Source organism: Parasteatoda tepidariorum, chromosome 2 (assembly GCF_043381705.1).
Source record: "Parasteatoda tepidariorum isolate YZ-2023 chromosome 2, CAS_Ptep_4.0, whole genome shotgun sequence".
Classification (NCBI taxonomy): domain Eukaryota; kingdom Metazoa; phylum Arthropoda; class Arachnida; order Araneae; family Theridiidae; genus Parasteatoda; species Parasteatoda tepidariorum.
The window spans coordinates 64858421-64874778 of record NC_092205.1 but is presented as its reverse complement, the minus strand read 5'-3'; the positions used below and the strand labels follow the sequence as shown (position 1 = coordinate 64874778).

The following is a 16358-nucleotide window of genomic DNA, read 5'->3' as shown; positions in this document are numbered from 1 at the left end:
TATAATTTTAACATCAAACTTCTTATGGATTTGCACGAAAAAGAAATTTTATCTATTGACTTTAATTTTTAGTTTATTATTTTTATTTATTTAAATTACCATTGATTTAAAATTGTTTTACTCTATAGAAATGCGTTTTAAAAGAACAAACATAAACAAAGCAGACACGGGGTTTCAGATAGCTTCGTGATCGTTGAGCTAGTAAAAAATAATTGAATGTGCAGTATAAGTTGAAACAGAACAGTCTACAGTTTTATTTGTAACAATGGCAAATGCTGAAGTCATGCGAGAAAATCATTTTCCAAAAATTTCTGCCAAACGGAATAATTAAAATTTGTTAACGAATTTTAGTATCAGCGGCTAAATTAGTAACTTCGAGTTTTCAAGAGTTAAAATAGTAATTATAATAGTTTTCAGTAGCACAAATAGTTCTGAAGTTCTTAGAGATTTGATTAGGCGTTGCTTGACAAGGTCAGGCATAAACATAATTTTAGTAAAAATGTACTAAGTAAAAATGTATTAAGTAAAAAATTTTATTAAGATAAAAATGTATTATTCGTGAATTCAAAAAGAAAATTGAAAAACGTAATAACAAAATCCAAAATTTTTTATTTAAAATGTATTAAATAAATGCATAAAACTCAAAAATGAATGAAAATAACTTGCTAATTAAAATTTTTATTCATTTTACAAAACAATTGCATTTTGAAAGTGGGGTTACTGAGTCTGCTGCGAGAATTTCTCAGAACGTGCTTAGCCACGCTGAATAAGCGCTCCACGGGAGGACAAGTTATTTAAACACGAAGTTAGCTATGGATGCATATATATTGCACATTAATTTTAAAAATTAGAAAAACATAAACATTTTTTTCAAATTTAATTTTTTTTTAGAAGGCTTACCGAGTTTTAGAAAAAAGTAACGATTTCATGCTACATTTCCGTAACAAATACTTGTACTTTTTCCTTAAAAATGTAACGAACAAGTAAAAGTACTAAATTTAAAAAAATAACGAAGTACAAGTAAAAGTACGTACTTTTTACCTGTACTGGTGGTACAAGTAACGAAAGTAAAAGTACTGCCATACATGCAAATAACCTTACAGAAGAAGGACTGAGTAAAAGAACTTAAAGCAATAGATTTTCTGTTGTTGCCCCTGATCACTACTACTGTCGTGACTCCCTTTATCGTAGACAGCTTCAATTACAGGAAGCATTGCTTTTGTAACTCCTTTAGTATGTTATGAAAAAACATTCTTACTTTACATGCTTTTATTAGCAATATTTTTAAAAAAATCGTTAGAGCATAGTAAATTGTTGAAGGAGATTTTCCCCTTCTCTAGACACTCATACTTATGACTAGACACTCATACTTATATTAAAGGTTGTGAAGCTGCCTGACAAATAATATAAATGACAGTTTTAAAAATTAACTAAATTTTTTTAAAAAAATTTTTATGTACTTCCTTTATTAATTTTTTAGTTTTTATCTTTAGAAAATATTCTAATCTTTTGCATTCTTAATAGGGTGGTCCAGGAGCATCTTCTACTGGTCATGGTAATTTTTTAGAGATTGGACCTTTAGATGAATACTTGAGGCCAAGGAATTCTACTTGGGTATTTTTTTCCTTTCTTCTATAATTGTAAATCAGTGCATTTCAGTAGGCTCGTATCTATCAAACACCAACACTATTGCAATCATAGTTCATGCTGATCATTCAATCTATTTTTATTTTTTCTCTCGCCACCACTTTTTTAAGATGTTATTTAAATAGTTCTTATTTTCATGTTGTTAAAAAAATTTTCATTCTCATCTTTTTAGTTAAGTTGCATACTGTATATCAATAAAAAATTATTCTTCAGCTCTACGTTGCTGAAAATAGTGGTTGCTTAAAAAGCATGAAAGGCATTGAAACTAAGTAGTTTTACATTTTAGTGGTTTCTAACATTTTGTAAATAAGTTGTAAACAGTGCATAGAGCATTTGAAGCGGGGAAAGCTTGAAACAATGAAAGCTTGCATATTATGTTTTGTGTTTTTATCTATAAAAATAAAAAGAACTTTTGTGTAACTTTTCTATTTCTAGAACTGTTTATGCTGGAATCCTAAAATTTATTTTTAAGAGACAATTTTAGCCCCCAATTCTAAGACTCTATCAAAATTTTAATTCGTCTTTTCAGAAAGGTGATTTAAAAAATAAATTTTTCTTTTGTATTTGGCAATATGCAAAAAATACAAAACTGCAAGCAGTTCTGTTTTTTTATTATTATTATTATAATTACTCAAAGGATAACAGCAGTGATGCATTTTAAGGATACATGTGAAACTGCACACTTATTTAGTTTCTTGTTAAGTTTTTAAAATCTATTTCCATAAGTCTAAATTAAGTAAAATGAAGGATATTTGAAATAAAAAAATTATGATGCGCACTAAAGTTTAAAATTAATGGAGAATATTGATTTTTTATTGCTTGTTAATGAAATTCAAAACTAAAAATAATTTGTTTCAATATTTATTTTTTAGCTCAGCAAAGCAAACTTGTTGTTTATTGACAATCCTGTTGGTACTGGATTCAGTTATGTAACCAATAAGTCTGCACTGGCTACAACTAACAAGCAAATAGCTGATGATCTTGTCACTTGCTTAACTTCAATATTAGATACTGTGCCAGAATTCCAAGTAACTAATTAATTAATTTTCATTATTTTCAAATGTTATCTGTTTAAAATTATCCTAATTATTAAATATAGGATCACAATCACAATTTATTGTTTTTGTAAAATTGCTGTAAAGTTTAATTATATGTTTTTGAAAAATTTGGTTTTTAAGATTAAAAAAATATATGAGTGACATTTGAATTAGTTTAATGTGAAATATATAAAAAAATTATTAAAATAATACTATTGATTTTTAAGGTTTGAAAAAGTACAAAGCACTTGCAGTTTTCAAAGAAAAAGTGAATTTTATTGATTTTTTTCAAGAATTTTTCAGGTTTTATTGTGCTTAATTTAAGCAGAAATTGTACTCTGACACATTATTGATGCAGGATGTAATAGTTTCAATATTATATTTAAAAAATAACTGGTACTGGTGTGTGAACAGTTAGTGTGCTTTTATTAATCATCATTTTGATTTAAATGTAGCTAGATTAAAAAAATTAGATATTATCTTAAATTAACTTCAATATAACTATAACCAGTGTAATACTTAACAAGTATATTTTTTTATTTTAATTTCTAAGCTTTATTTTTTTCGTTGGTAGAAATCTGCATTGTATATATTTGGTGAATCCTACGGAGGAAAAATGACTGTGGATTTCGCTCTTGCTCTGTCTAAGGTAAATATTTAGAAAATTATTTTTTATTTATTTTTTTTTTCATTTCGGTGTACTTCTCATGGCTTTGTTTTCAAAATAGTATTCTAAGCTTAAGTCTTACAGCAGAAATCATAAGAAACAACGTGCTTTTAAAACAAATTTGCACTGCTAAATAGTATTTAATAGTTAGCAATCTTTTTAAAAAAATTTAAACATGCTTAACTAAAGTAGATTGTCTACTTATAACAATTTTTAAAAAAAAATTTTCTTTTAACTTCTTTTTCCTATAGCTCAGCTAATAAGATAGTCTTTTAAATATCTTTCAGCATTAGTTTTGTTTTATAATTTGAAGTGAAAATAAAATATTTTGACGGAAGAACTCAGAAGTAAAATCAATCTGTTCAAAGAGTCTTATAATTCTTAAAAAATCAATAACCAATTAAAACAAAAGTTGTATTCTTTTTCTGCATTGTTTAAAAACTATAAAGAAATTGCTGTTTCATTTTGTTTATATTATACTTACCAATGTGTCTTTGAAAAATTTTTCAATGTGTGTTAAAATAATGGAAATGTATGACCAACTACTTAAATGCTTTTTTCCGATTTTGTTTTTCTTTTAAACAATATAATTTTTGCTATATATCATAGCAATGATAAAAAGTGGAATTTGAAAAAAAATGGAACTGATGGTCTGAAACAATTTCTGCTATTGATAACTTTGACAAAAATCATTTGATTGAGTTAAGTCTTGTTATGTGAATTTAGCTTGCTTGCTATTGAAGGAAAAATTTTTTGGTTAGACGCTCTATTATCACAAGAAAACATTTTTATTAAATTCGTTATTCGTTTATTATGTTTATTCTTGTCTGTTTAACAAATTTACAGCAATGAACACAATAACCATAACATACTTCATAGTGTTGAGAGCTGTTTGCTTAGCTCACTTTGTTCTCTAAAAACAAATTTTCCGCTAAAGACTCTGTGTGACAATTTTGACGAATGTAAAAATGAGATAGTTTTTTGTATTATTGTGTTTTTTTTTATAAAGTATTATTTTACTGGAATTTTCTTGTGGGGATAGTTAATTGAGCACAAATTTAATGAAAGCCAAATGAAACTAAAATATAATTGTTTATTTATCGAACTACTTTATAATAATATTTTTTTAGCAATCTAATTATTGTAAGAACTTTTTCTACCAGAGAAGTTTCAATTAGTGTTTTTAAAGGATTACTCTGTAATTCAATGTTATCAAATTTCATAAAATCTAAAATAATAGTTTGTAATAAACAAAATTCATTATGTTTATATCACACATTTTTAATTATCACCATTCATGGCTTGTGTCCTCTAAAGAAAAAGTGCTGTTACTAATTACCTACGTTAAAAAATCATAAAGTTATATTAAAAAATTTAAAACTATTGTTATTAAATAAACATTGATCTCATTGCAATATATTACCTAATTAGTAGAATACATATAATCTATCTATTAAAATTGAAAAAAAAAGTTGTTTTGATTTTTTCTGAAGCATCATTTAATACTGTATATTGTATAAAGTGTCAGACAAATTGTTGATATTCAGTTGATAAAAAATTTTATGTTTAAGGATATATTTGTGCTTTTTTTATTTAAATTTACATTAAATTCATTGATGAGGTCTTTAATTTTTACGCAGTATCATAAAGAAATTTATTATTTTATGCTTCTTAAAATACTCTATAGAAAAAAAACTTCCAGTTTTTAAGGGATCTTGGATACTGATTTCAAATGTTTCAGCCTTTCATCCCTTCAGTGGGTCGATAAATGGGTACCAAGCATGCTTGGGAACTAAACACTGAGAGGGGGGGGGGTTCCGCGTTCGATTGACCACCTGACCTGAACGCGAATTGCCAAACCATACCATAGATTATAAACTTGGCGATTGCAGGTGGAATTGGCGATGGATTACGCGTAAATGTGGTTCGAGAACGAAATTACATTAACCTAAACAGTGTGATTCGATACTCTTCTTCTCCTCCTCCTCGACTAGCCATGATGAATAAAAATAATTCATTAATTCTTTTTAGTAGAGAACTAAAAAAGAAAATAACCTTTTTATTGTTAGGATCACTTTACAAATACACTGTATTTACATTTTATTAAACACAATAATTTATATTTTATAAAACGATCTAGTTTTTTGATGTAACAGATTCAATTTTTTAATTTTTTTTTGCAAGAATTGTGTCTGCGAAGAAATGAAAATGATTTATTAATCAACCAATCACAAAAAATAACGTAACATTTTAATACCATGTTTTATTAGAACGCAATTGGAATTCTCTATAAAAGAATAATGTAAGCTTTTTTATAAAGATTTTTTTTTAGAAATTAACAAACACATATTATTTACTGAAAAAACAAATTACAGTATTCAAAAATTTTATCACGCTTTAAAGTAATAGTTTCTTGCAAACGAAATAATCGATATTTTTAAAATAATTTTAGAAAGCGTTTGTTTCATTACTAGAAGCATTTATTGTAGAAAAAAATATATTAAATTTCTTTTTTTGCATACATTTATTAAATTACTTTTTTGCAATGAGATGAGATCTAAAACTTCGTGAAAAATTGATTCAATTCTTTAATATCTATAAAAGTCCGTAAATACTTCATTCATTATGGAGGTCATAAATACCTTGATACTCTTTCAATATAAGAATAATAAATGCAATTAATAGAAAATGCAAAATTTTAAAAATATATTTAATTTACATATATTGCGTACAGGTTATTCTGCAACGATCATACGTAATATAAATTTATAGTTTCCTAAATACTGTTATATGAGTTTGGTAATTAAAAATATAATTAAAAAATAACATAAATAAGAAAATAACATAATTAAAAAAATTGTCAACCTACAATTAAAAACTTCCTGTTGCAAATAATAATAATAATTATAATTTTTAACAACTTTTTTAGGCACAAATTTTTAATTCTCGAACTTAATACTATCCTTCATATGAAAATATCAGAAAATTTATAAAAGAAAAACTATATTGTAAAATTGAGCCATTGGCGACAACAGAGGTTAAATGCATGTGCTGAGTTTAAATAAATTATATGTTGTAAAACTCACATTTAAGACTTAGATCAATGTAATATTAGGTCATAAGAGTGTTTTTTACAAATAAATGTAGTGATTGTTTGATTTATAATTGTAAGTCATGGGTATTTAATGTTAAGTTATAAATTTCTTTTGAATTTTTGAAATAGGCAAAGCAGCATATCATTTCAACTTAACTTTCAACAACCAAAGATAAATAAAAAATAAAAGTTAGATAAAAATTTTAAATGAAATACAGTCAGAAAAATTCTTTCTAAATAATATTTAAATAAAACACAATCACTTCGCCTGAGTGATTTTGAAAGGAATTCCAAACTTTTTAATTTTACAAGTTAGGTGAAAAGTAAATATCTTACAATAGTGGTTGGGAATTAAGGAAATTCTAAATCTAAAGTTTGAGTCCTAGAACATAAAAATCTGATCTATAGATCAAAAGTAAGTTTTAGATTTTTTGTTTACTGCTCACTGTACACTAAAACATGATTTTTTTTCTTTTGAAATTTTGATTTTAATGCCATTACTTCAACCTCCTTCGAGTTATGCTTACTTTAAAAATTTCATTTCAACTTTATTTTTCTCTTCACTTTTAAACTGTAAAAGACTTTTTCTACATTTGTAAATTATGAAAAAAGTTAATCTGATTGCGTGAACAGTTAATTCATTAAAATTGGACATTCCCAATTAACTCCTTCTAATAGTCATTTATATTATTAATAATAAATATTTACCCAAAATTATAATAAAGGAAAGTTTGATTGGAAATTTAAAAGTTTTTGCAGCAATAATTAGGGAATTTCTATTGACAAAATTCAAGTAAATTTTTTTTCCTGAGCAAAATGCATTTTTATTTAAAAGGGTACAATACTGACTTAATATTTATACGATAAAAGATTCTCTAATCGCTAACACCGATGACCGGAAAAAATTTCGTTTTGTTTTCTTTTCCACAAAAAGTTTAAAACTTAAATTGTTGCTCCTTCATTATAAAGCAATCGTATAATAATTTCGTATCATGTAAGAATTTATGACGAAGTTACTTATCTGCCGCTTTACAATTATAAAACGAAATAATTATTCAATTCTACTTGCATTTAAAAATGTAATACTCAATTGATCAATGAATTTTACGATTATTATCATAAAACTGTGTATAATGAATATTTCAACTAAAATAATTAGTACAAAATAGCTGCTAAAAATTCTCTTAAACATTTATAAATATTATACATTTATAAATTTCAGCTTTAAAAATATTGCTAGATTTCCATAATGACTGAAAATTAAATAAAATTTTAAAAAAAATTGTAAATGGTTATCGAGCTGAACCATTTAATTAATGAATATAGTATTGGAAACAAAGTCTCTTCTAAACAATAAAAAAAAATTTAAAATCTTTTAAGCAAACAAATTTTATTGTAATAATCATTTCACTATTAAGGATTAAAGGTTATTGTGAAATTAGGAATTTTAATTAGTTGATGAGTAGGTAAAGAAGTTCATTACTTGAAATACATTTAATGAAAGTTATGAAAATATAGAAGGAGTTATGGAGATAATAATATATATATTTTTTTTTTATCTTAGTTTTGCTACAACCTTCTGAAAAACGCTAATGCACACAATTATGTTAACAGATACAAACAATTATGTCGGCGCTATAACAAAAAATACGCTTTATATTTCATTTAATGCAGAAGAATCTAATGAAGATCCACTTAATTGAAACTCTGAAATGTCGCACCCATATATAACTTGGTGAATGATAGATACGTGATACCGAAAACAAAACAAAAACATAAGCACACAGCTGTTTGGCGATTTGCGAGAACGCTCCCTAAACGCCAATAGAAATTTTCGCCAACCCGTTTATAATCTATGGTATGGTTTGGCAATTCGCGACCGGAACATCTGCTCCTGCACCCCAGAGCCCAAGGTCAAGAAAACTGAGATGGGCACAGTAGGCCTCGGCCCTCAAGGGCTGTCGCGCAGCTGAGTTTAGCTTAGATTTCAAATGTGAAATCCATTTCTCTCTCCAAGTTGCAATTTTTTTTTTAAAAAAAAAGATATTTTTATTCTTTTTTTATCGAATTATACAAGTTTACAAGCTAGGGCCTCTTCCCTATTACAACTGTTTTTTCATGTGCTTCTGAACAGTTCATGATAGGGATGCGCACCTAGACGTGTATAGCAATATTTCCAGGCATAGATGCAATATTACCTAATCCTGACGATGTTCCGTAACTCTCCTAAAAGTTTGATACAACTTTTAAGCTACTTCTGTTATACATAACTTTTCCAAACTTGTACATTGGGACAAAAGTTCAACTGAAAATGACATTTAATAGAATAAAAAAAATAGTAGCTTTAGGTGCAAAGTTAATATCAAATTTAAAATCGACACAAAAAAATTTTCCCTTGTGTAGTGTATAATGTGCCTGGCAAATTTTTAATATTCAGTTTATTAATAAAAATATAATGTTTAAGGATAAGTTTAAACTTTTTTTAGATCTCTATTAAGTTCATATATGAAATCTTTAATTTTCGTACAGTATCAATAGAAATTTGTTGTTTTGTTCTTGTTAAGTTATTATATTAGATGCACATTTCATTCAAATTATTTCAGGCAATTAAGAGTAAAACCATCAATGTCAACTTTAAGGGTATTGCACTTGGTGATCCTTGGATATCACCCATTGATTCAGTTTTTACTTGGGGTCCATATTTGTATGCAACAGTAAGTAACCTTAATCATTTATTAATTTCGTGTACAACAAAGTTTAGATGCAAGTTTTTTTCCATATCAGTATTTATGTAGTATTTATTGTCCTTCTATAAATGATCATGAATATTTCACGATAAAAATTGTTAGCAATACAAATTTTTAACTTTGTTCTTTGTTTGAAATTTTTGAGTACCTTTAAACAAAGTAATAATTCCTAATTCTTAAGGTTTCACATTGAAGTAAATTTTATTTTATCGAGTACTGTTAATTACATGAAATGTCAAGTTGCTTGCAACTTTTTTTACTTTCAATTAAAAAAAAATTTTCAAAATTGTATTTAATTATCTAAGTTTTGGTTACTACTCTTATTTATCTATACATAATAATAAACGCAGCTGTGTGCGTGTCTGTTTGTCTGTCTGTCTGTAATCACAATATATCGCCCCAGAAGCCTCGCCCAGGCACGAAACTCGGCACATAATTGTGTTTTGACATAATGAAGAAGTATTTTTTTTCTTTTTCAAAAATTTGGATTAGTTATTTAGNTTGTTTGATTTATAATTGTAAGTCCTGGGTGTTTAATGTTAAGTTATACATTTCTTTTGAAATAATTTTTAAAAAATGCAAAGCAGCATATCATTTCAACTTAACTTTCAACAACTAAAGATAAATAAAAAATAAAAGTTAGATAAAATTTTTAAATGAAATACAGTCAGAAAAATTCTTTCTAAATAATATTTAAATAAAACACAATCACTTCGCCTGAGTGATTTTGTAAGGAATTCCAAACTTTTTAATTTTATAAGTTAGGTGAAAAGTAAATATCCTACAATAGTGGTTGAGAATTAAGAAAATTCTAAATCTAAAGTTTGAGTCCTAGAACATAAACATCTGATATATGGATCAAAAGTAAGTTTTAGATTTTTTGTTTACTGCTCACTGTGCACTAAAACGTGATTTTTTTCTTTTGAAATTTTGATTTTAATGCCATTACTTCAACCTCCTTCGGGTTGTGCTTACTTTATAAATTTCATCTCAACTTTATTTTTCTCTTCACTTTTAAACTGTAAAGGACTTTTTCTGAATTTGTAAATTATGAAAAAAGTTATTAATCTGATTGCGCAAACAGTTAATTTATTAAAATTGGACATTCCCAATTAACTCCTTCTAATAGTCATTTATATTATTAATAATAAATATTTACGCAAAATTATAATAAAGGAAAGTTTGATTAGAAATTTAAAAGCTTTTGCAGCAATAATTAGGGAATTTCTATTGACAAAATTCAAGTAATTATTTTTTTCCTGAGCAAAATGCATTTTTATTTAAAAGGGAACAATACTGACTTAATATTTATACGATAAAAGACTCTCTAATCACTAACACCGATGACTGGAAAAAATTTCGTTTTTTTTCTTCTTTTCAACAAAAAGTTTAAAACTTAAATTGTTATTCCTTCATTACAAAGCAATCGTATAATAATCTCGTATCATGTAAGAATTTATGACGAAGTTACTTATCTACCGTTTTGCAATTATAAAACGAAATAATTATTCAATTCTACTTGCATTTAAAAATGTAATACTCAATTGTTCAATGAATTTTACGATTATTATCATAAAACTGTGTATAATGAACATTTCAACTAAAATAATTAGTACAAAATAGCTGCTAAAAATTCTCTTAAACATTTATAAATTTTATACATTTATAAATTTCAGCTTTAAAAATATTGCTAAATTTCCATAATGACTGAAAATTAAATAAAATTTTAAAAAAATTGTAAATGGTTATCGAGCTGAACCATTAATGAATATAGAATTGGAAACAAAGTCTCTTCTAAACAATAAAAAAAATTTAAAATCTTTTAGGCAAACAAATTTTATTGTAATAATCATTACACTATTAAGGATTAAAGGTTATTGTGAAATTAGTAATTTTAATTAATTGATGAGTAGTTCACTGCGTGAAATACATTCAATGAAAGTTATGAAAATATAGAAGGAGTTATGGAGTTAATAATATATAATTTTCTTTTATCTTAGTTTTACTACTACCTTCTGAAAAACGCTAATAAACACAATTATGTTAACAGATACAAACGATTATGTCGGCGCTATAACAAAAAAATACGCTTTATATTTCATTTAATGCAGAAGAATCTATTGAAGATCCACTTAATTGAAACTCTGAAATGTCGCACCCATATATAACTTGGTGAATGATAGATACGTGATACCGAAAACAAAACAAAAACATAAGCACACAGCTGTTTGGCGATTTGCGAGAACGCTCCCTTAACGCCAGTAGAAATTTTCGCCAACCCGTTTATAATCTATGGTATGGTTTGGCAATTCTCGACCGGAACATCTGCTCCTGCACCCCAGAGCCCAAGATCAAGAAAACTGAGATGGGCACAGTAGGCCTTGGCCCTCAAGGGCTGTCGCGCCGCTGAGTTTAGTTTAGATTTCAAATGTGCTATCCATTTCTCTCTCCAAGTTGCAATTTTTTTTTAAAAAAAAATGATATTTTTGTTCTTTTTTTATCGAATTATACAAGTTTACAAGCTAGGGCCTCTTCCCTATAACAACTGTTTCTTCATGTGCTTCTGAACAGTTCATGATAGGGAAGCGCACCTAGACGTGTACAGCAATATTTCCAGGCATAGATGCAATATTACCTAATCCTGACGATGTACCGTAACTCTCCTAAAAGTTTGATAAAACTTTTAAGCTACTTCTGTTATACATAACTTTTCTAAACTTGTACATTTGGACAAAAGTTCAACTGAAAATGACATTTAATAGAATTAAAAAAATAGCAGCTTTAGGTGCAAAGTTAATATCAAATTTAAAATCGACACAAAAAAATTTTCCCTTGTGTAGTGTATAATGTGCCTGGCAAATTTTTAATATTCAGTTTATTAATAAAAATATAATGTTTAAGGATAAGTTTAAACTTTTTTTAGATCTCTATTAAGTTCATATATGAAATCTTTAATTTTCGTACAGTATCAATAGAAATTTGTTGTTTTGTTCTTGTTAAGTTATTACATTATATGCACATTTCATTCAAATTATTTCAGGCAATTAAGAGTAAAACCATCAATGTCAACTTTAAGGGTATTGCACTTGGTGATCCTTGGATATCACCCATTGATTCAGTTTTTACTTGGGGTCCATATTTGTATGCAACAGTAAGTAACCTTAATCATTTATTAATTTCGTGTACAACAAAGTTTAGATGCAAGTTTTTTTCCATATCAGTATTTATGTAGTATTTATTGTCCTTCTATAAATGATCATGAATATTTCACGATAAAAATTGTTAGCAATACAAATTTTTAACTTTGTTCTTTGTTTGAAATTTTTGAGTACCTTTAAACAAAGTAATAATTCCTAATTCTTAAGGTTTCACATTGAAGTAAATTTTATTTTATCGAGTACTGTTAATTACATGAAATGTCAAGTTGCTTGCAACTTTTTTTACTTTCAATTAAAAAAAAATTTTCAAAATTGTATTTAATTATCTAAGTTTTGGTTACTACTCTTATTTATCTATACATAATAATAAACGCAGCTGTGTGCGTGTTTGTTTGTCTGTCTGTCTGTAATCACAATATATCGCCCCAGAAGCCTCGCCCAGGCACGAAACTCGGCACTTAATTGTGTTTTGACATAATAAAAAAGTATTTTTTTTCTTTTTTCAAAAATTTGGATTAGTTTTTAAGTTATCCGTCATTTTGTAAAAAAAATCCATGCTTTTTCGTCTTTAAAGAGCCATATTCAAAAAACTATTAAAAAATGCACATACTTTTATCCACTCTTATAAATGTATGCTAATGCGAACCTTACAATTGAAATATTAATTTTCGACTACTTAAACCAATAATATACGAAGGAATTAATAATTTAATTGTAAGGTTCGCATTAATTTACATTTATCAAAGTGGAGAAAAGTATAACTTTTGTATTAAAAATGTGGCAACATATTCGATACGCAAATAGAACGTGCTTTGGTTAACTTTCAATCAGATTAATAAAAGATATTTATATATTTATTGATTAGTTTTGTAATTTTATAAATCAAATTTTCTATAATTTTAATTTTTTGAAAAGTGACATGATTACTTTGTTTCAAAGAGTAATTATAAGATACCTGTAAACTTTTTTAATGCATTGAATGTTGCCTTTTTTTTAAATGAAATTACATAACAAAATCACATTTTCACCATGTTAAAATAAAAATTATTGAAAATTGCAGAAAACTATTACTAGAAAAGAAATGTCATAATTTAAAAATAGACAAATATTATTAAACTTTTTCATTTATTTATTTAAATTTTTGAAAAATTTAAATTTCTACTTTTCGAGAAAAAACTGACATAACTTAAGTTATTGATTTGATATGCATCTAAACTTTAATTTGGGTATTTTAAAAATAAAATTATTTCATTATCATTTAATGTTGACAGTTTTTTTGTGCACAATTTTTGTAATCCTCAGACTTCAGAATCCCTAAGAGTTACACTTTCAATAAACACAAACATTTTCAATCTCCTTGTTTAATATAAAATTTCTATTGCAAAATAATGAAATGATATAAGAATTCTTCTTAAATAGCTATAAAACTTTTATAAACTAATTACTATGGGGTTTGAAAATTTATGCTCTCTATGGTACTAGAGTCTACATCTGAGTTTGCGTTAAATTTAGGACACATCACTGTTTCAAAATTAAAACGACACTTCTGCAAACATAATACGTTGCAGAAGTGTCATTTTAGTTTTGAACCAGCAACATTATATATAAAAGAATGATCCTACATACTTTTTCTTGGCAATGTAGTCTACCTATTCTACTTGTTGTTCATCAAAAAATGCACCGAAATGTCTGATATAGTCTACTAAATTTCCACTTCTGTTACTAAAAAAATGTGCTTTGCATTCATATTTGATTTATGTTTAGAAAATCAAGCATGCAGGTTTTGAATACTCATTGTTTTGAATACTCATTGTAGATTTTTTTAACTAAAGTTTATATAGTTTTATTTGATAAATTGAGGTTTAGTAACAAGAGATAAGCAGAGTAACAGAAGTTTCAATTAATCACCAGTTTTTTTATTTATAATTTTTTTTATCAATTATCATAATAACGTACTGTCATTTGCTGCACGCTATTATCGGGTTGACAGGTATTCAGATTTTGCAGATATTTCAAACATGGTATATTAACATTTATTAAATTATTTTTTTAACTAAGAAATAAGTAGGCTTATATGATAAAAGGAAATTTAACTTATTCGATAAGAATAAACGGCTAATATTTGTCTTTATCCACCTAATATAAAATCTTTTTCAGTCTCTTTTGGATAAAGTTGAACTTCAGTCAGTTAAAGCACATGCATATGAAGTCAAACAGACTTTAGCTGCAGGGCAGTTCAAAAACGCCACTGATAGATTAATTCAGATCCAAGGATTGATTGCCAATGTTAGTATGATTATTTTAGATTTTAAAGTATTTGCCATTTTAGAGTTTGAGTTATGGGAGTTATGAGTTTCAGTTTAGGGTTGAGTTATGGTTTATTCTTATATAATTTAATGTAAAATTCATTTTACATTGAATTTCATAAAAAGATATCATTTATAATTATAGGGATTGACAATCAAGTTTTCCACTTACTTAGGCACACAACTCAGTGTGGGCTTTTGTATGGTTATAAACAGATAATTTTTTACTTATCACTTTAAATATACAAAGTATCTTATACACAGTAGATTCAGAGAATAAGGAGTTGATTAATAAAGTTGCAGCCTATCCTGAATATTTCAGATTATTTACACACAAAATTTAATTAAACTGAAATTACAGACGAAATGAGGAATGTATGTTGTTGTTACTTATGCCAGTTGCCAATATCAGCAAGCCTGCTTGAAATCAATCGAACTTTTAAGGTAGATGATGCGTTTCTTGTTTTTTTCAGTGGCGACATCTATGGCCAACATCAGTCGCCGCCCAATATACAGAGAGGACTAATCATACTCCATTCATTCATCCACAGATCGTAATTTTGATCTGAACCAGAAAACAATCAATCTCCAATTCAGTACCCACAGAGGTATTTATTTTTTATGGAAGAATGGAGGATTTCCGGACCCCAACAGATTTAGCTTGCAACAGTCATCATTTTATACATAAGGATTCTTTTGCCTACTCCTGTTCTCACGAACAATAGCCCAATGTCCTACCAACCAGGCTATCCCGGCCTGTGTGAGATTATAAACATAGCTAATATAAATCATATTTAAAATCCATTCAAGTATTTTAATTGTAATTAATAAGGATTCAATAATAGTATAAAATAATTAAAGTATTAAATATTATAAATTAATATAAAATAAAAATGGAATAGATTTTTTTGTGTCCATTTTGAAACTTGAAATTAAAATATCCTCTGCAGGAATTAATTAGAATATTTAAGGCTAACCTATCAAACCATTAAAATTGCATCTCAGTACTTAAAAAACCCCTTTATTAAATCAATATTTATTAAGCTGAATTATAGTATCTGAAAATCCGATCATTTGATCAATAGTTATTATGGTGATCAGTTTTTTATTTTGCATACTGTACATAAACACTTATAGAAAAATTTGATGTGCTTATTTCAGTTTACAAATGGAGTTGACTTCTTTAATATTTTAAAGAAAGAAGACCCATTACCTAATGAATCTGTCAACACTCTGCCTAAAAATCACAGAACGTGTAAGCTATTTGATTATTTTCTTCTGCATTTAAACTGTTGAATGGCTTTAAAAAAAATCTTTTTTCTCTTCAAATGAGATTGGTTTTAAAGTGCTCCCACTGAGTCATTTACAAACATTAATGTTTTTCAATTTGTAGCTACGCTTATTTAAATCCTGATTTTTTTTAAGCAATTAACATTTTCTCTTGCTAACTAATAATCAAAATTTGATAAAAATATAAAATTATCTGTGTAAATGTATAGTAGTGTGAACACAGTCTGGTTAACTATGTGCAATTTTTAATAATTCTGGAGTAGAGGTGAGCGACATTTTCTCCAAGAGAGCCTCAGAGAAGAAGTTTTCAGTAATCCCAATAAATTGGCTTTTTTATATTAATTGATTATTTATTTATTCCTTATTAAAATAAAAACAATAAAAAACAGCGTATAGCAAGTTACTACTCTTA

At 26.7% G+C, this 16358-nt stretch overlaps 1 protein-coding gene across 4 annotated transcripts in view; it reads left to right on the top strand.

The window, feature by feature from the left end:
- LOC107453574 (retinoid-inducible serine carboxypeptidase-like) overlaps positions 1-16358 on the top strand; it is a 38845-nt gene that overhangs the window by 11852 nt on the left and 10635 nt on the right. For all 4 annotated transcript variants that reach the window (XM_071177678.1, XM_043045357.2, XM_043045354.2 and 1 more), the window contains exons 3-8: positions 1525-1614; positions 2520-2675; positions 3259-3333; positions 9049-9159; positions 14508-14636; positions 15818-15911. In XM_071177678.1, coding sequence (XP_071033779.1) covers positions 1525-1614; positions 2520-2675; positions 3259-3333; positions 9049-9159; positions 14508-14636; positions 15818-15911 — 655 coding nt within the window. The remainder of the gene's footprint in view (positions 1-1524; positions 1615-2519; positions 2676-3258; positions 3334-9048; positions 9160-14507; positions 14637-15817; positions 15912-16358) is intronic.